The 22,333-nt window shown below is 40.1% G+C and overlaps 1 protein-coding gene across 1 annotated transcript; it reads left to right on the top strand.

Annotated features, from left to right (window-relative positions):
• Window positions 1-119: 119 nt before the first annotated feature.
• On the top strand, window positions 120-22,333 carry MONOS_5246 (uncharacterized protein; the record flags this gene model as incomplete). Its single annotated transcript, XM_067875376.1, has 1 exon — window positions 120-22,333. One exon carries the CDS (start codon window positions 120-122, stop codon window positions 22,194-22,196), a length of 22,077 nt encoding a protein of 7,358 aa, XP_067731457.1. The 3' UTR covers window positions 22,197-22,333.

Below are 22,333 nucleotides of genomic sequence, written 5' to 3'. Positions count from 1 at the left end.
GTTATTGATGCACATTACTGAGAATCCACTATTAAAACAAAAAAAATTTAGACAGTTTCAGTAAGACTAAAAAATGATTGCTTTTTTTGTTCCCATATATTATTTTTGTGAAGGAGAGAATGGAAAAATCTGGTTCTTCCTCGCCTTTTTTCGTTACCGAACTCATATCATTTTTAACAAAATTATCTAAAGATACAAATGGCTTTACAGATACGGTAAAAGGCGAATATCAATGTGCATTAAAACTATTAAAAGAAAAATGTCAGCCAAAAAATGCAGTTTATGCAGCAAGCATCATAATGTCAGATGCAACCGTTGTAGCTCCACTCGTACATCACATGCCAAAATCGAATGATTTACAAGCAGTTAGGCATTCTGCATTGAGAATTTTGGTAGATCACAATTGCTTAAGTGAAGCCGGATTTGATTTTGTTTTGATGAATTTGAAAGATGCAGCTCAAAGCAATGCAACAGATCAGGCTGCCAATAGGCTAGTTGATCTTCTAACTTCAATAATTCAGCATGAAATATCATGCTCTCGCTTAATTAAACTTTTTGACCTAACAATGACATTTGCCGAGTCAAAATGCCAATGCATTCAAACGCTATCACAGGGACTACCTTTTAGCGTTATTTCATTAATGTGTAGTAGTTTTATATCTTGTTTTGGATCAGTATCACATTCACCTCCGTCCAGTCGAGGAGTAAGTTTTGATCAAGAGCAACTATCCAGGGACACATTTAAACTATTTAAAAGCGTAATTGATGGATTGTTTTTGGGACGTTCGACTTTTTCATTATTTAGGCAATGGCAGCTTTTGCAACCATTTACGAGTTTGTCTTTTCTAGCAGCGTTGCCGAGCTGCCCTCATTTCATGCAGTTTTTATACGAGATACAAACACAGTTGGTGCCTTTATTAGCTTCATGTCTTGGAGCACCGAATGAATTGATCTACAGCATATTGCAGATCAGGACAGGGAGCATGCAGTGGCAGTCACCGCCTATCATCGAGCCATCCTCTGCTCAGCTGGCAAATCTTGCGGCAGACTCACATTGTGAAGAAGGACATTGTTTGAGTTCACTGTCTCATTCGTATTTGACGTTTGAAGAGCGTTCTGTGCGCGGCTCGTGTGCTCTGCATCCGATGTTCCCATTTGTGTGGATCAAAACAGGAAAGAATGGAAAACTCCAGAAAATGAGTGAAAAGACACAAATTATGAACAAATCACCAACAAAGTGTAGCATCCATTCAGATATCCCTTCTTCTTCTTCTTCTTCTGCTTCTTCTGCTTCCACAAGAACCTTCTCTGAAACACACCATTTCCCCTCAAAGAAGCAGAGCAAAGAGGAAAGAGAAAGCAAAGTGTCTGAAGAAGAGAACCGGATGTTTGAGGAGAGCATCCGAATGGCCGAGGCAGCTGTTTCTGCTGCGATCGACTGCCGTTTCGAAGGCATTCCGCTGTCGATGCAGCTGTCGATGATCGACTGCTGCTTTTCTGTCGACGGCACAGCACAGTTTTCAAAGCCATCGCAGATTGTCACGTTTTTGGCAAAGAATTCGTCGCCTGCTTCGTCTTCCAGTGCAACTAGAACATCTTCTTTGTCTTTTTCATTTACAACCTCATCATCGTCATCATCATCTTCCTCTTCTTCTAATTCGAATTCTGATTCAAAACAAGAGTCTTTTTCTTTGGTTTCTTCAGATCCCTCTCAAAACAACCCTTCTTTCTCTTCTTTTGTTCCATCAGCCACTTCACCTTCTCCTTCTGCCATTCATTCAACACACACGCAATCTAATGAAGCATCATCATCATCATCTTCTTCTTCTTCCTCTCCTCTTTTTTCTTCCTCTGCAGATTCTCCTCCTTCAAACACAGCGAGCTCTCCTTCAACATCAAGTCAATCTCTTCCCTCTTCTACTTCTTCTTCCTCTTCCTCTTCTTCTTCCTCTACTTCTTCTCAATCTTCCTCAAGCCCTCTTCCCCTCCCTCTCCCTCCTCCTCCTCTCCCTTCTTTCACCTCTCCCTCTCCTTCCACTCCCTTTTCCAGTCTGAAAGCGAAGTCTCATCTGTTTCCTTCCTCACTCCACACACAGCCACAGCAGATAACATCTTTCTTGCTTTCTCTTCAGCCTCATTTCACTCAATTCACTCCTGTTGACTTTCCCAGCTACCAAATGAATTCATCATCATCATCATCATCATCTTCTTCTTCTTCTTCTACAACATCTTCTGAAGATGCTTCCTCTTCCAACAGAAATAGCGATGCTACTCAATCAACATCACAACAATCAAACACTTCATCCTCATCCTCTTCTTCTTCATCCTCTTTATCTTCTTCTTCTTCATCACAATCACAATCTCTCTTTCCTTCTCCTTCTGAGTCATCCTTTTTTCCTTCAGTCACTCGCTTCACTTCTTCTTCTTCTTCTCCTTCTGACAATTCGCCCCACAAAAAGCAGAAACATCCATCTGGTTTTGCTCTTTCTCCTGTCACTTTGCCTGATGAAGCACCGCCTCTTCCTTCTCTCTCTTCTGATGCTTCAATGAAAATTATCACTTCTTCTTCATCTTTATCATCTTCTTCTCCTCTTTCATCATCATCATCTTCTTCTTCTTCACCTGAGATTAGCTTCATAACATCCACAAGTGCAGATTCTCCTCTTTCTTCTGCATCCAATCCACCTTCTTTCTATCTTTCAAATTCTTCTTCTTCTTCTTCTTCTTCCTCTTTCCCCTCCTCCTCTTCCTCTTCCTCCTCTTCTTCATTCACTCCATCCTCTCATTCTCCTTCCGTCACCTTCTTCTCCCACTCTTCATTGCACACCCTTCCTCTCATCACCAGCAGATTCTCTCCTCAGCACCGCCTTCCTCCTCACTTCTTCTCCAGCGACCCTTTTTCTGCTAATCATCCTCATTCATTTGATTCTTCTCTTTCTTCTTCTTTCTCTTCTTCTTCTCTTTCTTCTCTTCCTTCCAATTCTCCTTTCTCTTTCTCTCCTTCTTTCTCTCCTCCTTCGCAGTTTGAAAGAAGTCCCAGTCAGATTATTCTATCACCTGCTGATCAATCATCATCATCATCATCATCATCTTCTTCTTCTTCTTCTTCAGAGAAACAGAAGAAGAAGAATGCTTCGCCTTTTACTTCTTATTCTGCCCAAATGTCATCATCATCAACATCATCTTCTTCTTCATTGTCTTCTTCTTCTTCTTCTTCAACTTCATCTCAGAATCAACTATCTTTTCTTCAATCACCCACATTCTCTCCATCCCCTTCTCCTTCTCCTCCCTTTTCGTTGTATTCAATGGGAACATCATCTTCATCTTCCTCCTCCTCTTCTTCATCTTCCTCTTCTCCCTCCACCTCTTCCTCTCCTCTCCCTCTCTCCCAATCAGCCACTCTTTCCCTCGCCTCTCTCATCCCCTGCCTCTTCCTCCGTCTTCTTTCCTGTCTCGGCAGCTTCCTCGTTCCTGAGGCTGTTCTCTTGTTCCATTCGATTTCTCTCCTCTCCTTCTCTTCTGACCTTCTTTCTCGCTCAATTGCTGCCAGAGTGTTGCTTGTTGTCGTGTTTGACCCCTTTTTCTTGAGTTTTGTGGCGTCTGTGACGGAGCCAAGGATTATGAGGAGAATATTCGAAGACAGAAAAGCAGAAGAGAAGGAAGAGAAGGAAAGAAGAAGAAAAATTGATGGATGGGAAGGGAAAGAGAAACAGAATGTGAATGAAAAAACAAACACGAATAACAAACAGATGGAAGATAACAACAACATAAAGAAAAGTTCTTCTTCTTCTTCTTCCTCTTCTCCTTTTGAACAAAACGAACAAAAGCCTTATCAACCTTCTCAATCTTATCAATCTTCTCATCCAATGAAACCTCATTCCTTCTCTTCTCTTCTTTCTCAGAAGTCGTCCAACACGCTTTCGCCTTCTGTCTTCTCTGAACTTCTCTCTGTTGCCTCACATCTTCTTCAGCAGCTGTCAACTTCTTCTTCTCCTCTTCCCTTTCTCAACAACACACAAATCATTCCTTCTTTTGCCTCTTTCTCTTCTTCTCTGCTTAACAAACAGCCTCTTCACAGCAATCAGAATACAAACCAAGTCAAATACTCACAAAATGTCTCTTCTTTCCCTTCTTCTTTCAAGTCTTCCTCTCATTCTCCTTCATCTTCTCCTTCATCCTCCCCCTCTCCTTCCCCCTTTTCTCCGTTCTCCCCTTCTCCTTCTCCTTCTCTGACATTCTCTTCCCTCTTTCCAGATATCAATGAAGTTGAGTGTGCCACTTTTCTTGCTCTTCTTCTGTCTCCTTTGGCTGAGCCATCAAACACAACAGAGCAGAAGACACACAACGACAGCTACCACGAACACATTCACTTCCAGAGATATTCTGAGAGAGGAGAGGAAGAGGAGAAGAAGGAAGAGGAGAAGAAGGAAGAGGAGAAGAAGGAAGGAGAAAAGAAAATATACTTGTATGAAAGAAAGAATAAAGAAGATGTTAAGAAAGATGATATTGCTTGTGATCGGTATAAAGATCACCAAGGAACATTGTTAATTCCTCATCCTCTGACACAACAGACAGAAGAAGAAGAAGAAAAAGAGAAAGGAAAGAGAATGAAACAGACAAATAACAACAAAGAAGAAGGCAACTCAAACAAAACAGCAATCATTCAGCACTCAAAACTTGCATCGTCTGAAACATCATTCGACAACAAACAATTGAATGACACACTTTCTTCTTCTTCTTCTTCTTCTTTCTCTTCCTCTTATTCATCGTCATTGCCAGAAATACAATTGGAAGATCTTTCATTGCATATCATCAACGTGGATGCTGTTTGGAACATCATCAACGATCAGCTGCTTGCTTCAACTTCTGATTCATCATCATCATCTTCTTCTTCTTCTCATCATTCACCATACACCTCATCCTCTGTATTTATGCTCTCTTCTCCTTCTCTTCCTTTATCATCATCATCTTCCTCCTCCTCTTCTTCTTCCTCTTCCTTCTCTCTCTCTCAGAATGCATCTGATATTCCAATCAATTCCACCCTCTCTCTTCTCTCAGCCACGCTTTCTGTTGCTCTGGCTGTCCCAGCTATTCTTCTCTGTTCCCTCTCACAAATCACTCGAAGAGGGATAGGAAGAGAAAAGAGGAGAGTGGCATTGATGCTGATGGAGGAGATTGTGAGGGAGGCAGAGAGAGAAAGAATGGAAGAGGAGGAAGAGAAAGAAGAAGAGAAAGAGAAAGAAGAAGAAGAAGGAGGAAATAAAGAGAGCAAAAATAAAAATGAAGATTCTTCTACTCCAAAGGCATCCAAGTTGAGTATTGTCTCATCTGAAAGTGAATCATCTGAAATTACATCAAACACATATGAAGAGAAAGACATGAAAAAAGAAGAGCAAAAGAAACAAACAGAAAACATTGCAACTCCACAAAGAACATCAACAGAACAATCAACTTCTGCAAAATCCAATGAAAGTTCATCTTTCCATTCACCACAATCAGCAAAGCCTGTTATATCGCATCTGAATCAAACATCTCCTTTCCTCTTTCTTCGAAAGCAGAACGAAACGATTTCTTCTCTTTCGCCAAAAAAGACGATGTTGATATCACCTTCGAAGACGATTCACAACATAACTCCATTCATTGCCCCTTCTTCTCCTCTCAACTCTTCCTCATTTGTAGTCAGATTATCTTCTTATTCTCCTTCTCCTGTCAAAACGAATGCTTCTTCCTCCTCCTCTTCTTCTTATCAACAGAATTCTCGTTTGCCTTCACCAAAATCTTCTCCTTTTCGTCCAAATACATCTCTTCTTTCATCATCATCATCATCATCATCATCATCTTCTTCTTCTTCTTCTTCTTCTTCTTCTTCTTCTTCTTCTCCTCCTCCTCCTCCTCCTCCTCCTCCTCCTCCTTCTCCTTCTTCCTCTCCTTTCTCTTCTTTTCGTGTTCTTATCTCTCCAACTCGAATGCTTTCTTCTCCTTTTCATTCTCCTCTTCGCAAAAGAACGCAAACACAAGATTCTCCGTTGGCAATATCATCACCATCTTCTTTCTCTTCTCCTCTTCCTCTTCCTTCTTCCTCCTACTCTTCCTCCTGTCTTCTCATCAACATCCCCTTCTCTCGTCTTCGTTGGCTGAAGAAGCAGAAGAATGAGCTTATCAGCAGAAACACAGAGTATTGTGAGGCAACACCTGAAGAGCTCTCCAAAATATGGGGAGAAGTGGCACATGCCAAAAAGAATGATATTCTGCCTCTATCAAATTCTTCTTCTTCTTCTTCTTCTTCATCCAATGAATCAGTTACGCAACCACCCAGCCCTCTCCCCACAATTCGCAGCAAAAAGCTGTCTTTCCTCTCTTCTTCCTCAAACACACACAAATCCAACCAAAAAGACACCATCAGCATCAAACACATGAAATTAGACAAGCTTCCTATGAATTCCCCTCGCATCCCCCAAAACGCCATTCTTTCTTCTCTTCAGCATTCTCTTGGCTCTTCTTTGGCTTCTTCATCTTCCTCAAGCTCTGTTTATACAGTCTCCTCTTCTTTCTCCCCAGCTGCTTCTTCTCTTTCCTCTTCTTATTTCTCCTTCTCTTTCCTTCCTCTTCCTCCTTCTCTTCTTCTTTCTGTTGCCTCTTCTTTGCTTCGTCTTTCTTCCAACCAAATCATTTCCACTCTTCTTCTCTTTGCTTACTCTGCTAAAACCCTTCCTTTCCCTTATTTCGTCACTAAATTACCTGAAAAATTGAATAATCATTCAACAATATCATCATCATCATCATCATCATCATCATCATCTTCTTCTTCTTCTTCTTCCTCTTCTTCCTCTTCTTCCTCTTCCTCTTCTTCGTTCACCCTCACTCCCAGTCGCACTCTTTCCTCTCTTTCATTCACCCGCAGAAAGTCTACAGCCACATCTCCTGTGTCACATAAACTTTCTTCTTCAACTTTCACTTCTTCTTCTTCTTCATCTAATCCATCTTTATCATCTTCCTCTTCTTCATCTGTTTTTGCTCCTTCTTTCTCTCCTTCTTTATCATCTGGCAGCTCTTTCGAAGTGAGAAGCTCATCAAAACAATCAAATGGAAAGATTTCATCAACAACTCATTCTTCTTCTTTATCTTCTTCTTCTTCCTCCTCTTCCTCCTCTGATCAAAACATTCTTTCTTCTGATTCTGATCTCTTCTCAAACACAAATTCTTCTTCTTCCTCTTCTTCTCCTTTCACTCAATCAAATTCATCTCTCTTCTCATCAGCACAAACACTCCCATCACGAAGACTTTCTATTTCTTCTTCTTCCTCCTCCTCTCCTTCTCCTTCATCTTCTTTATCTTATTCCTCTTCATCATCATCATCTTCTTCTTCTTCTTCAGATGTTCCCAAACAAAAAGGTTTTCTTCCCAGTCGCTCTTTGAAACGCTCAGAATTCGCGTCTTCTTTGCGAGCAGCAAATTCAGAGGGAAATGCAGACACACTGCAGATGATGGAATCTTCAGGAAATTCTTCTTATTTTGTGCCTTTGGATACTCAATCACCTTCTTCTTCTTCTTCCTCCTCTTCTTCTTCTTTTCTTTCTTCTTCCTCTTCCTCTTCAACAATCATAGCAACTCCTCTTGTTTCACACAGAAGTTCAGGTGCGAATGATTCATATTCCTCAACATTGATATTAAATCCATCATCTTCTCCTTCATCATCATCATCATCATCATCATCATCTTCTTCTTCTTCTTCTTCGTCTTCTGTTGACTTCTTTGCCACTCCCACTCGTGTCTTCAGCACATCCACTCTTCCTTTTGCAAAAGTCGGCAGAACAACAACATTTGCTTCTGCTACTTCTCCTCATCATAATGCAATCCTTCCAAAAATAACATCTCCTTCTCTTTCTTCCTCTTCTTCATCACCTTCTTCCTCTTCTTCTTCTTCGACTTCTCCTTTTCTTCCTTCTTATTCTCTTTCGACTGCTGCTTCTCAACATGGTGCTCTTTCACGTGTTATCCGCTTCGAAAACAGCACTCCAACACCCTCACGAAACACACAAATGATGTTATCTTCTTCTTCTTCTTCTTCCTCTTCCTCTTCCTCCTCTTCGTATACTTCTCCCTCTCCATCCGTGTTCTTTGAGAAGATGCCGCTCATCCCCCTCACTCCTGTTGGCCGCACTCAGCTGAACAAGAGGGTGCTGCCTGTGCTGTGTGTGCCAAACGAGAGGGGCCTTCGCTTTCCTCAGCAGCTGTCGCATTATTCAGCCATCGCCTTCAGAAGGCTGATTCACCTGGCAACTATTCTGCAGCAGGAGAGGGTGAAGGAGGAGGCAGTGAATGGGTTGATGGGGGTGACGATGCAGATTGTGAGGGATATGCTGAAGGAAAGAGGAGGAGGAGGAGGAGGAGAAGGAGAAGGAGAAGGAGAAAAGGAAGGGAGTGGAAGGAAGAATAGTGAGACAGGAAATGAAGGAGATAAAAAGAAGGAGAAGGAAAAAGAGAAAGCAAAAGAGAAGGAAGAGAAACAGAGCAAGAAAGAGAAAGAGAAAGAGAAAGAGAAAGAGAAAGAGAAAGAGAAAGAGAAAGAGAAAGAGAAAGAGAAAGAGAAAGAAAAGGAAAAAGAAAAGGAGAAAGAGAAGATTCAAAAAGAAGATGAATCCAAAGATAATAACACATCATCAACAACATCACTTGCCTCGCTTTCCATTCCTTTGCCACTTAATTCATCTGCCGAAGAAGAAAGCGAAGAAAGCGAAGAGGAAATTGAAAGAGGAGTCATCAGAAGCAACAGCATTGCGAGTGGCCGAAGTGTTGATGATGTTTCAGCAGCTCTTCCTTCTCCAAAAGTGTCTGCTTCTTCAAATGATCCTTCGTCCTCTCTGAAAAATGTCTCTGCAACTGCCATATCAACACTCACTCTGCACAAAACACCTTCTCTTTTGTTGCTTCCTTCTTTGGTTACTTCATCAACACCTTCTTCTCTATCATCATCAACAACATCTTCATCATCTACTTCCTCCTCCTCATCCTCTTCATCTTCATCTTCTGTTCAGTTTGTCAACTCTCCTTCCATCCGCCCATCTCGTCCACCCACTCCATCAACACCTTCATCCACTGATCAACAAACAGCTACAACAACAACATCCCTCCAATCTCTTCTTCCTCATCCTCTTCTGTCTCTTCCTCTGAACAGAAGCATTTGGGATGACAGGCTCTCCTATTTCTCTCTCTCTCTTCTCCACTCCACTCTGATCGATGCTCCTTTCTTGAAGGACAGATGGCACAGCATTGCTTGTGTAGTTATTGCTCTAAACAGATCTTATGCTCTTTCTCTTAACATACAATCATCATCAGCAGCATCTTTCTCTTCTTCTCCTTCCTTCTCTGCCATCCGCACCAATTACTATTCATCTCTCTCAAAGTCTTCAACAGACACAGCTGATCTTGTCTTCAAGCTGACAGACAAGTTCTTTGCCAATACAGCCTTTTTGAAGGAGTCTGAGGCGTTGCGTGTGGCAGAGGTGCTGATGCAGATGATGATGGAAGAGCTCAGCTGGAGTTATGAGTGCGAAGACGAAGGGAGGGGAGAGGCTAATCATTACGACGTGTTCAACAATTCCCCTTCCGCTGACAGATACAAAATGAGAGCGGAAAAGAGAAATTCGATCAATGAGGAAAAACAAGAGTATGCGAAACAGAGCAACAAATGCATGATGACTTGGCACAAAGTGTATCAGCGATGGCCGAAGTATCACTTGCAGCATTCTCTCACTCAGAAGCTGTCTGCTGTGAATTCAAACACAATCACCTCTTCTTCTTGTTCAAGCAGTGTGCAAATGCCATCAGCTGGAAATGAAGAAATGCCAAAGCAGAATTCACAGGAAGGAGAAAAAAGAGTGAACAACAAGGCTTTGTTGATTGGCCTGACTGATGTTGGCTCAGTTGACAGACCTCTTTTGTACCCCTCGCTTTATTCTCCGTTTCGTCCGCGGGAAGAGATCAGAAAACAAGACAAGATAACATATCACAAGCCTTACTTCTCTCGCAGCATCCACAATGTTGACAAATGCCCATTTTGCTTAGGAAACAGAGAAGTTGCAAAGAACTGTGTGTTTGTGGAGAATCGCTTAAATGTTAGGATTGTTGGAGGGAGAAAGAAGAAGACGCAAAAAAGAAGAGGATCAGAGATGGAGGGAGAGCAGAAGACGAAAGGAAGAATCAGAAAAATAGCAAGCAATACAATGACAATGATTCACAATCAGAATGCTTCACTTTCAAATCAAGAATATCCTCTTCCAAGTTCGGCTCCTCTTTCTTCGCATTTCTCTTCCCACAAAGTTGACTCAAATGAAACAGATGAAAAGTTCACTTCAGCCTCAATTTTTGGAAAGGCAGCTGTTCGTCCTTGGTGGCTGAGCAGCCGATCGATGCAAACTCGCTCGGTGCTTCTGAAGAAAGCGAGGCAATTCTCAGAAATTGATCCATTTTTGATGCAAGATGCCAGTTTTTCAGGGGAAGAAGAGGCAGCTGGATATGCTATTGCTCTCCAAAGACACTCCACAAAGCCCAATTTGCATCGAATTGCGTCGAGACACACAATGCGCAAAAGAAGAGAACATGAAAAGCACAAAAACAGAGTCAAAAGCAAAGGAAATCGAAGAATGACGAATGAATCTGAAGAGCTGCAGAGTTTGTGCCAAACAAACTCAGATCAAGCGATGAGCCAGAGCGATGAAACGAGGAAAGAGAGCATTCCATTGGCAACTGAAGCCAACTCGCCTTCTTCGTGTTATTCGTCTTCTGCAGATTTATTCTCATCGTCATCTTCTTCTTCATCAACAGAAGAGGCTGAAACAGCAACTTCGCCGCATCTTCTGCAGAAATTGTATCACACAAATGTGCAATCTGCGAATGTTCGCTCTTCTTCCTCTTCGCCTCTTCTGGAATTGGATTTACCAAAACGTCTATATCAAAAGCAGACGATTCCACAGCATTTACGTACAGCTTCTTCTCCGCTCTCAACATTTGCATTTAATGACCTGAGTTCTCCTCAATCGAAAAAAGAAGGCATCCAGACTTCTGATGAGCAACCATCCTCTTCTGTCATGCAATCACCACTTCAGCAATATTCTTCCACTATGACTGCATCAGCGTCATTTTGTGATAGTTTTGATGAATCAGAAGATAACAACTACAGAACAGATGCTTCTTACTATTCGCCAACTGCCTCTGTTGTTTCGTCTGTTAGCTTTTCGGATGAAGAAGGCAGAAGCAACGAATCCAGTTTCACAGAAACAGAATCTTCGTATTCTTATTCAGAAGGAAGCAGCTGCTCTGAAGAAAGGGAAGATGACTACGATGAAGAAAGCTCAAGAGACAGCGATTTTTATGAAGATGATCCAGTTTCTGAGGATTCGCAGCATTCTTATGCATTTGACATGCATAATGTGTGTGACATGTACCACGATGACTTGTCGATGGAAGGCGAAGAAGATGTGGCAGATCTGATGAGAGAGATGGAAAAGATGGAAGCAGAAGAGAAAGTGGAAGAGCACCGCGAAGATGAGGAAGAGGGAGAAGAAGCGGAGGAAGATGAAAGTACAAGTGAAGATAGCAACGTTGACGGATTCGAAACAATCAACGACAGTCAAAGCAATTTAACGAGCTTGAATCAAAAAGGAGATGTCGATTCAAATGAAATGGATGAGAGCAATAGGAATGGATCTTTACCGTCATATGGAAGCTTGCTAACAGACAAGAACGAAACAATGGCTCATTCAAGAACAAACAGCAGAGATTCAACTGCTGAAGCATTCATTCTCAACAATAAAGGAACTAGTAACAATAACTCTAAAGCAAACACAAATCAGACAGGAAACGGGGAATACTTGCTAAATACACCTGCTCAATCACAATCTCAAGATCAATCACAATCTCTGTTTGCAAATCCGTTTTCTTCGCAATATGAGCAGCCAACAATTTACAGGACGCCTTTTGTGTCTGAAGCAATGAAGTCAGCAGGTGCTTCAGTGGATGTTTTGTCTTCTCCTCCGCAGCTTCCATCAATCGATTTTGCTCCACTTCTTCCTGTTTCTTCTTCATTTTCTGTTGACAGAAGGGATTCTGCTGATGATCGCATCACCAGTCATCGCTCTTCTCATCGCCATCGTCATAGACACTTCAGCCATAACATTAATGAAAAACGAGATGACAGTTATTTCAATGCTCGTAAAAGTTCTTTTTCTGATTCTTCACAAGATTTTTCGAGGAAAAATGATCTAATCGATCTTCATTTTGATGCTGCCTTGATGAAATCAACTCCAAAAGCGAATATTCCTCTTAATGCTGCAATTAACCCAGAGACAGGTAGAGTAATGCTTCTCACAACATATCAGGAAGAGTTCAACCATATTGATGTTCTTGATAAATTGGATAAAAAGGATGATGCCTCAAAGAAAGAGGCAGATGAAACTGCACATGAAAAGAGTTTGATTGAAGAAGAAGAAAATGCAATGAATGATACACAAAATTCAGAGGAGCAAAATGAAATGGAGAATTCTCACAAGTTTTCTTTGTTTATCTCACGTATTGTCTCCAGCCATTCACACGTGGCTCCCTTTTTCACACTTCCTTTGTGCCGTTTGTTGGACGTGGTGAGATTCAACATTTTCCGCTTCAGTCTTTTCGAAGCACCTCTTTTGTCTTTCCTGAGATGCCTTTCTCTTTCTTCTCTTTCTCTTATTCGCCTTCTATCAATAGAGGCGATTGGAATGCTATTGTCATCGCATTTGATTTTTGCAGTTGAGAATCAGGAATCAATGAATGAAGATGAACAACAATTAAAAGAAGTTGAGGAAGAGATCAAAAGTGAAGAAAATGAATCAATGAATAGGTTTACCAGCAATAAATCATTTAAAGCAGCAACAGCAACTCATTCGCATATTCTAACATTGCTATCTTTTCTCCACATGCAATTGAAACACAATCCGCATGACGATGTGCGAGAAGCAGTGTGCGTTCAGCTGCATCACATTATTGACGTGTGGGGTGGATTGCTGAATGAAGAAGAAATCAGTGTGATTATTGCGAGTGTTGCTGATGTCACACAAGTGAAGCAGATGCCTGCTGTTGTGGAGTTCTCTGATCCAATCAGAGATTCATCTTATGAAATGCCATGCAATGAATCAGATGGATCAGAAGAAAAAGAAAAAGAAAAAGAAGACAAAAAAGTGCAAGAGGAGCAAATTAATGAAAAAGGAAGATTTTTAGATCAAATTTCCAGATACATCAAAGATCATAGTAAATCTTTCAAACAGATGCAGCAGCTTGGAGAGAGCAGCGGATGGGGTTTGGGAATGTTTGAGGAGGCACACAAAATCTGCAATAATTTTCCCAATATGAAAAATGATCTTTCGTCTATTGCACAAATTTGTGATTGCAATCCATTTTCGAATGGCTGCTTTGATGCTCAAGATGCTGCAGCAACTGCGTATTCACCGTCGACATCATCGTCGGCTTCTGGTGCAAATTCATCAATGGTCTCATTTGAAGTATCTACACCAACTTCTTCTTATGCTTCTCCAACACTTTTGAGGCAGGATTCAGATGTGAATTTGCCTTCACAGAATTACGAATCACATCAAATTCCTTTGTCACCAGATTGCGGTAAATACTCTTCATCAATACTTACGTTTAAGTCTCTTGAAGCTGCTTCAACATCATCTGCACAATCATCCAATCCTTCCAATTTGCTTAGATCTCCTTTGGCATCTCCAACCACAGATGGAAGATTCCTCACAACTGAATCAGGCGCACATCCTCTGCTTTCACAAAGTCCAGTGGCTCCGTCAAATTTAGTTCTTTGGAAAGCACTTAATGTTCTGCATTCAATTGTCCACTCGCTTCCATTGACAACAGAAAATGCAGTCTCTTCTTCATCAGATGTGAGTGATTCGTGCGAAGAGCAGCCAACACAATCCTCTTCATCATCCTCATTTGGACTAAGCAATTCGTTCTCTTCGATACTGATGCTCAAACTGTTCAATGCGCTTTCTGCTTTTGTTGTGGGTGGATTTTCGTTGTCTTTGACTCTCGCTGCGATTGATATGCTTTGGATGGTTGCAGACTCTCTCGTTCGGAAAATGAAGGAAGAGAACAACATTGAAATTGGATGCAATTGCAATGAAGAAAGAAAATGTGGAGAAGAACAGTTGAGCTTAACTTCATCTTCATCATCTTCATCATCTTTATCTTCGAACTCTTTTGCTCTGTCTAATTCTGATTGTGAAGGTTCAATTTTCCCTTCTCAAATGCGTTCTTCGCTAAACAGTTGCACATACACAGTTGTGGCTCATTATGCTTTTCATTCCTTTTTGCAACTTCTTATCTCTCCAAGAATCGAGCATAGAACATCGGCTCTTCTGACCATCTCCACTTTCCTAACTTCTCAACCAAAAGGTGATGGAAATTGCGCTATTTTTGCATATGGCCTTGTGGAGAAGCTGATTAGACTCACTCGTATTATTCTGTTTGAGATTGTGTTTGATGCTGTGGAGGCTGTTGATGCACTCACATACAGAACTGAGAAAGGTAATGATTATGTTGGATCTGCCGGTGCCTCAGTTGAACAATCATCCACTTCGACTCCGCTGTCAAAGATTCTCGTCTCTTCTTTGACGACTCAATTGCCTCCTTCTCCTGCACGTGCTTTCACTCAAACACTTCTGCAAAACACAGACGCAGACACACAATATAAGCAATGGGAGGAGACACTATCAAATGTGATCAAAGCTATTTCCGATATCCTTTTTGTCAAGCTCGACTTATTCTGCAAGTTGAGTGACGAATGCAACGGATCAACAGGAAGCTTTGCATCTTCAGCATCTTCAGCCGATAATGATTGCAGCGATGACTCATCAACCACAAACTATTTTGATTTGTCAAATTCGATTGGTGCGATGTTAGTTAATCTGACATTGTTTGGAAGCGGAGATGTGAGCGATTCTGGATTCCATTTGGCTCATGTCATTCTATTTAAATTAGATGAGATCAAACGGAGTGAAGATTCAAAGGAAGAAAAAGAAGGTGATCATGAAAATGAAACGCATGAAACGAAAGAATTACGAACACCAATGTCAAAGAAATTGTGGAATGCAGTTTGGAACGCTCTACAAATATTTTGCGAAGATTCTCAATTTTGTTGCCCTCATCATAAACTTCTCTACACTCCAACATCGTTTGCCAAGCGTGTTCAATCTCTTCACAAATCTGTCTGTTCAATTCCTTTGCCTCTTTTTGCATTGGAAAGTGCTTCGTCTTCATCCCTTTCTTCTCATTCATATTCCTCGAATTCTTCTGCTTGCTTATCCACTCTTCATTCATCAGAGGCATCTTCATCTGAACGTTTCTCAATTCTTACTGAAATGGTGAGGTGTCCTCTTTGCGCTTTGGTGCCTTCGAAGTCGTCAACTCTGATGTTGCTTATCTTCCCCTTCATTCCTCGTGCTCTTCCACTTCCATCAACTCCTCTTCGTGTGCCATCTGATGTTCAATACCAGTACGATCTATATTTGCATCATTATTCTTTGAACAAACAGAGATTACAGCTTCAGATGCTGGAAAATCAAAATGGATCATCAGCTTCTTCAAGCTCTGCCTCATCTTCCACAAATTTGTCTGGTGCATCGATTGATCCGATATCTGAGAATCAATCAAAGATAGAGTCAAAAGAAGCATATCGCCTGATGCCACCTGCTTTCCTGCCTTTTGGAGCATTTCCCAAGCTCACCTCTGCTTCATCGACTCATTTTCCTTCGCATTTGTCCTCTGATTCTTTACCAACCTCCAATGAAATTTCGTCACAAGCAAGTTTAAACCAAATAACAGATGTTCTCCGGTTGCCTCCACTTCCTCCTCCTCTTTTAGCTCTTTCAACCTCTCTTATGCACAGCTTTTCTCATCGTAGCCCATTTCCTTTTCTTCCAATGCTGTCTCGAACGCTGATTGATCCCCTCTTGTTTTTCACTGCCCTTTCGTCGACTCCCTTGCGCATCTGCAAAGCTGCCCGGGCTGTTTCATCATCGTTCACCAGAGCTCTTTTGGGCGACGAGTATCTTTCTGCACTGTCATCAGAGTATGTTGCGCAGTCAGGAATTCAGCTTCCAGCCACAACTGAAATGAAGGATGGGAAGAAGCGTGCACTGTCTCGTGTGTGGAGGAAGCGGATGGTAAAGGAAAAGCCAACAGAAGGCGATGGATGCTTTAGAGCAGGTAGAAGTGGAGGATATGGAGAGGGCACGGAAGCAGATGCGAGCGAATTGAGTGATTGCAATAATGCGCTGAGCGACTATGAAGAAGAGATTGATGAATCAGAGACAAAAACATCTGAATCGTTGAATCAAGATTACTTTGTTGAAAGTGGGTTGTATTCATTCAAACAGAAAACAGCATCTTTACACCTTCCATGCTGCTGCGAATGGAAGAAGCAATGCGAAATGGAATATGATGAGAAAGAAAGAGAAAGCAAAAGGCCAATTTCAAGAAGACAAACGAAGATAGGGAATGATAAGCAATTGGCAAAAAATAAAAAACCTCTAAAGAATGTTCAGAGTAAGAAATTTGATACAAGCAATGAAACTAACGAAGCAAATGAGCAAGCGAATACAGATGAAGAGTCATCGAATTGCAAAATGCCCTTGAAATCATCATTACTAAGCAATGAAAAAGACAGCTATGAATATCCTGTTTACTCTTTCGATACTCAATTTCCAGTTATTACTTCACATGATGATATTCAACGACTTCTTTCAATCATTTCGTTATGCTCTTCTTCTATTTCTCCGTTTCCCCGAACGTTTGTTTCGTCATCTGCACGATTTCAGGACTCAATCACTGGAAATGTGGGGCATCGTTATGAAGCACCACCATGTGGACCTTACTTAACTTGGAATGAGATTCAGGATTCTGTGGAGAAGAAGAGGAGAAATGAAGAGAATAATAAAATTCACAAGGATTCACTGCTTAAGATTTCTAGCGATTTTGAATTTGAAGATGTGATTGATGTTGATGCTTCTCAATCTGAGACTGATTTGCGAACTAATTCCAATGAAGATTCCATTCTAAAAGATTCAACGATATGTGACGCTTGTGGCGCTTTGCCATCTGAAACAATGGACAATTCAGTCAATGAACAGAGCAAATTAATTCTTATACGAACACAACAGACAGTTGCAAAAACAAGAAAAGATTCTGAATTCAACAGAGCTATTGAGAATCCATCTTTGTCTTGGCCATGCTATCTTGTTCCTTCGCTTATTTTGTCTTCATCATATGTTTCAACCTCATTCTCTGCTCAACCAACAGTCACATCTGCATTTGAAGATAGCTACAGTCATGGAACAATCACTCTTCCTTTTATACACGCTGCCGCTTCTCATTCATTCACTTTTATTGCAGCCTTCCTTTCTCTTCAAATTAACTTATTGAAAGACAACCATTCAGATTGTGAAAATTCTTCTTCATTGCAATCAAATGAAATAGAATCTTTATCAGCTGCACTTGTCTTTGCTGCTTGGAGAATGCTGACTTTTGCGTTCAGTCAATATTCCCACCTTTCGAAATATCTCATTGCAAATGGATATGACTCTTTTAATCTGTCTGATGTTGACCTTCAACTTGAACCTTTTAACAACGAACGAAGCGAAAAGCCAATGGAATCATTTGACAATTCCTCAAAACATTCTCCTTGCAGCAATGATGTCAAATCAAACAGATTTACTTCTCCTCAGTTAAAGCTTCTGCTTCATTCATATTTATCTTCATTAAAACTTCTATCAACCACGCTAGAAACATTTTCTTTTGCTTGTTCTTTTATCCATGCTTCGTATTCAATTGCTATTTTGTATGAACTTGTACACCCTCTCTTGATAATCTCTGTTGCTGTGCCAAAAATACGATTTTCTGCTGTTTCTACTCTTATAGCTCTTTTTGCACAGGTGCTGAATGAACAACATGTATTATTCGGTTCTTCTTCTCAAGAGCCTGATGAATATGTTGAGGTTAGACAAATGTTGTGGGAGTTGTTTTTCTTTGTGTTTTCTCATTTTCCTGCGACTTTTTCATTCAATGTTAGTCAGTTCCTCAATCTGAAGCAAAACGCATCGCTTTCCTCAATTCTCAATCGCATCAAAAATGCTGTAGAAAAGCATGTGAAAGGAACGGACCAAGAAATGCCACAGATTCATCAAGACCTCAAATCTTCAAACAAGCAACAATGCAAATGCAACTTTCAATGGCTTCCTTCGTTGCCTCCACTTTGTTGTATAAATCATCACTCATTCATTTCCTCATTTGCACAACTTCCATTTGCTTTTGAAGACCAGGCTGAGGTTTACTCTCAAAATGAGTGGAATGTTGTGTCTGCTGAGTTTCTTCACCATTGCATCGATACGTTCAAAAGACATCGAATTGCATTTTTCAGGCCATTGTCTCTTGCAGTTGCTCCTGCTCATAAACAGAAATTTGCTTTCAAATCAAATACAATTCATTTCCCTTCGAAAAGAATTACTAACTCGGAGCTGCATTCATCCATTGGCTCATCTAATTCTTCTCAACGTTCTCCATCACAAGACGAAAAACAAAGCATTGTTGCTAATTCTCGTCCTATTTTGAAATCATCAACTTCTTTTGTACTGCCAAAAACAACAAGACTAATGCCGCTATCTTCAGCATCAATCGAAACTTCATCTGATCAGTTTTCCATTTTCGTCAATAATGGGACAACAGCCTCAGCTTCTCAGACAGGAACAGAAACAAAGCTGATGACAATTGGAAATCTTGAAAAAGAAAAGCAGACACAAGGAGAGGATATCAGCCCCAACGAAAAAGAGGAACTGGAAAAACACAAAACTTTAAATGTTTCTGAGGATGAAGTTGAGGGATCTTTATTCTCACAAATAATGTTTGCCGCCAATCACCCAGATAAGCTTGGCGTTTCACTCAAAGAAGAGACAAAGAAAAAGAAAGCTGTTCAAATTTCAAGTGATTTATTAAACTCTGCAACAAGTTCCGACAATTATAAACAAATACTTGCTGAAAGGAAAGATACATTTGATGGTGATGAAGGAACAATTGACAAACAGGAAATAATAATGGAAGAAGAAAATGACGATGAAGAATCAAAATTGGACAAGTTTTTGATTACAAAGTCAGATTCTTTAAAGGAGCAAAAGAGAGAATCCATAAAAGATCAAGACAATCTTGTTCCTGATGATAAAATATCTCAGAAGAATCAAAAGAGTGGAGAAAAATCAAATTCTGTTGAAACAACAGGCGAAAGTGGTTATTTATTAGCAACTGAAGATGAATCAAATGAAAAAACGAAATACACAGAAAAAGCCAGTTACGAATCCAGAGAATATTCACATCGCGAAATTGCACATTTATCCCAGGAAACTGCTTATGATAAAGAAGCAGTTTTTCAAGTTTCAGCACTTCCGATTACCACTCAAAATACTAAAGAAGTAAGTGAAGTATGTCCTGAAATCCAGCTGAATGCCTCTGATGATGCTTTCCTTGGCAAAGAATATGACACATTGAAAGTGAATGAAAGAAGCTTTGAAACAACCAGGAACGAGAAAGTTGATTTGGGATATCTGAAGTTTCTGAATCGAGAGCATTTCTGCTCTCTCTTGAATTCTGTAATGGCTATGCATGGAATCTCATATCGAGTTTATTCTCCACCTCTTCCTCCTGCTCCGACTGAAAAAGCACAAATGTCTCGTTCACTTCCAAAAATGGACTTTCCTTCATCTCGCTCTCATGCTTCAATGAGGTTAAATGTATCTTCTCAGAATAACTTTGAAAGAACCGAAAGAAGCGAGCTTATTATCTCAAACCTCAAGTCAGCATTAACTGCCCCCGTTCATGGCAATTTACAGCAGTCTGAAGGTGATATGTTTTTGTCTGTAGCGCAGAATGATGTTAATGCTGCTGTTAATCCAATCAGAAGCAACGCAATTTGCTTGGTGAATCCTCTTCCAACGAGCACACTCTCATTTTTGATTGATGGATGCTGCGTGCCAATCCTTTCTGTGAAAGAAGATGGTGAAAATGTGTTTTGTGTTAATAATGGAAGAATTGTTGCAAAGTCAAAGACAAAGAGCTCTTTCATTGTTTCGTCAACTTCTCATAAGCCATATGTGAATCCTCCTTCACTTTCTGATTCGTCATCTTCATTGGATGGTAATGTGATGCAAACCGAAGTATCAGCATCTTCTGATTTTTGCACAACAACGCAACTCGAAGGAATTCCAGAAAACTACAACAGCAACGGTAACAACTCTTCGAGCGCTGAACCACCTATGTGCTTATTCCCACCAATTGTTCCGTTAGCAGCTCAGAATTCAACAACATCTTTTTCTTATCCAATGCTTTTTGCTTCGCAAATACCATCTATTGCATCACTAAACTTTAACGACACGGAAATTTCCTCATTGCTTATTAAAGCCATTTCCACTGTTTTTCTACCAAATGCATCTGCTTTTGCATTAAAGTGGATGGAAGCTCAAAATAATTCGAAAGAATTTGAATCAAATGACAATAGAAAAATTACTCAGACTTCTGCTTCATTTGCAAGTGATTATTCAGACATGGATTTATCTTTTGTTTCTTCTCTCCGAATTCAAGATGCAACTGTACTTCCGTTTTCATCATTGCCCCCTTCAGTTGCTTCTGATATAATTATCTCATTCAAAGATACTCTCTTAAAGTCGAATCAGCCAATTTCAAAAATGAAAAGTTTAAATGATTCGAATTTGTCAAAGGATACTAAGTTACAATTATCCACCTTCCGCTCAAATATTCAGCCATCTCAATCTTTAAGAGTCATCATCTCGACTCTGCTTCAGTTTCTCTTTGCTGAATTGCCTGCGAAAGATAATTCGCTTCAGATGAATCCGTTCTCTCCATTCTCAATGTATTCTCATCTTCGTCCATCGCTGCAGCATCTCATTGGATCCTACTCTGGTTCATCTTCAACCGTGTCAACACTTCCTTTGTCTCATTTATCACTTTATGTTTTGGATTGCTTTTTTACTTCGTTTAGACTTTCTTCGTCGTCTTCATCTTCCATGTCTTCTAAGTGCCCCAACTCAAAAGCTCTGCTTCAATCATCAAATTGTACTAATGATGATTTGCAAAAACACAAATTTATCTATTATCAAGGAAATTATCACAAAACATCTGCAGTTGTAGCATCGCGTATTGTCGCTGCATCTCATAGTATTCTATCACGTTTACATGCTATCTTGCATCTGATGAATGATGAACCTGTAGAACATTCCATTCAAGAAAATGAAAAGAAAGAATTTCCTATTTACACACTATTTCCTTTCTCATCATGTGATCTGATCTTTTTGTCTGTCTGGCCTTCGCTTCTGAATTTCTTTATGAAGCTTCCATCTCCAAAACCTCCAAGTGCGACAAATGCTCCAGTAAAGGGAACAGTTTTTACAAAAACCACATTATGCGCTCCATATGTTGACAACGCATTATCATCTGCATTGCCTTTATTCATACCAACACAACTTAGAATCCGTGGATTCCGCCGAAAGTACCAGCAGCTAATGTCTGACTGGGAGCGTATTTTTTGTGCTTTTGCTGAGTCATTTTCTTCTCTTCAATTGACTGAAATTTCAGAGGCTGCTTTGAAAGGGATTTTTGCAAAACAGCATATGAAATCTTTTCCAAATTCCTTAACTTCTCAAATGATTTTGAATTCAAAGTGTAATTCAAAGAATTCTGAAGGTAAAGTTTTGGCAACAGAGGCACCGCTTTCATTTAACTTTATCAATTTGCAAGATGACATTTTGTCATCTTTTCAAAATAGATCAAACTCTATCTCATCAAAAATGGATAATTCATTTGCCCACAAACATGCTGCTTCTACAGATCGGATATCAATGCTGCCAATTCTTTTCTTTTCACAAAAAGCAACATCTGCTCTTTTCTATTATCAAATACACAAAATCTATAGATTTCTTCCAATGAGAAATTGTTTATATTCTTCTCCATCGCTTATTGAAGTGGCAAATGCAATAATATCGGCTTTTCAAGAGTATTCGTTTCCGTTATCATCAATAACAAATATTGATTCTTTATTTCATTCATTTTTTGATGTTTCAATTCAAGCAAGAAACGAGATAATGGATTGTTAATTATCGGAAATTAACAAGTGTTCTTTACCTTTCATAATTGTAAAATATGTATAACTTTATATCACTTTTAATTTTTGTTTTATTTGTTTCTTTGCTATTTTTTTATTATTTCAAACAAAAGGTTAATCTATTTAAAA

The sequence above is a fragment of the Monocercomonoides exilis genome (assembly GCF_001643675.1).
Source record: "Monocercomonoides exilis strain PA203 chromosome Unknown scaffold11-1913109, whole genome shotgun sequence".
In the NCBI taxonomy this organism is placed as follows: Eukaryota; Preaxostyla; order Oxymonadida; family Polymastigidae; genus Monocercomonoides; species Monocercomonoides exilis.
The sequence above is the reverse complement of the archived record's forward strand: the minus strand, read 5'-3'. Positions and strand labels throughout refer to the sequence as shown.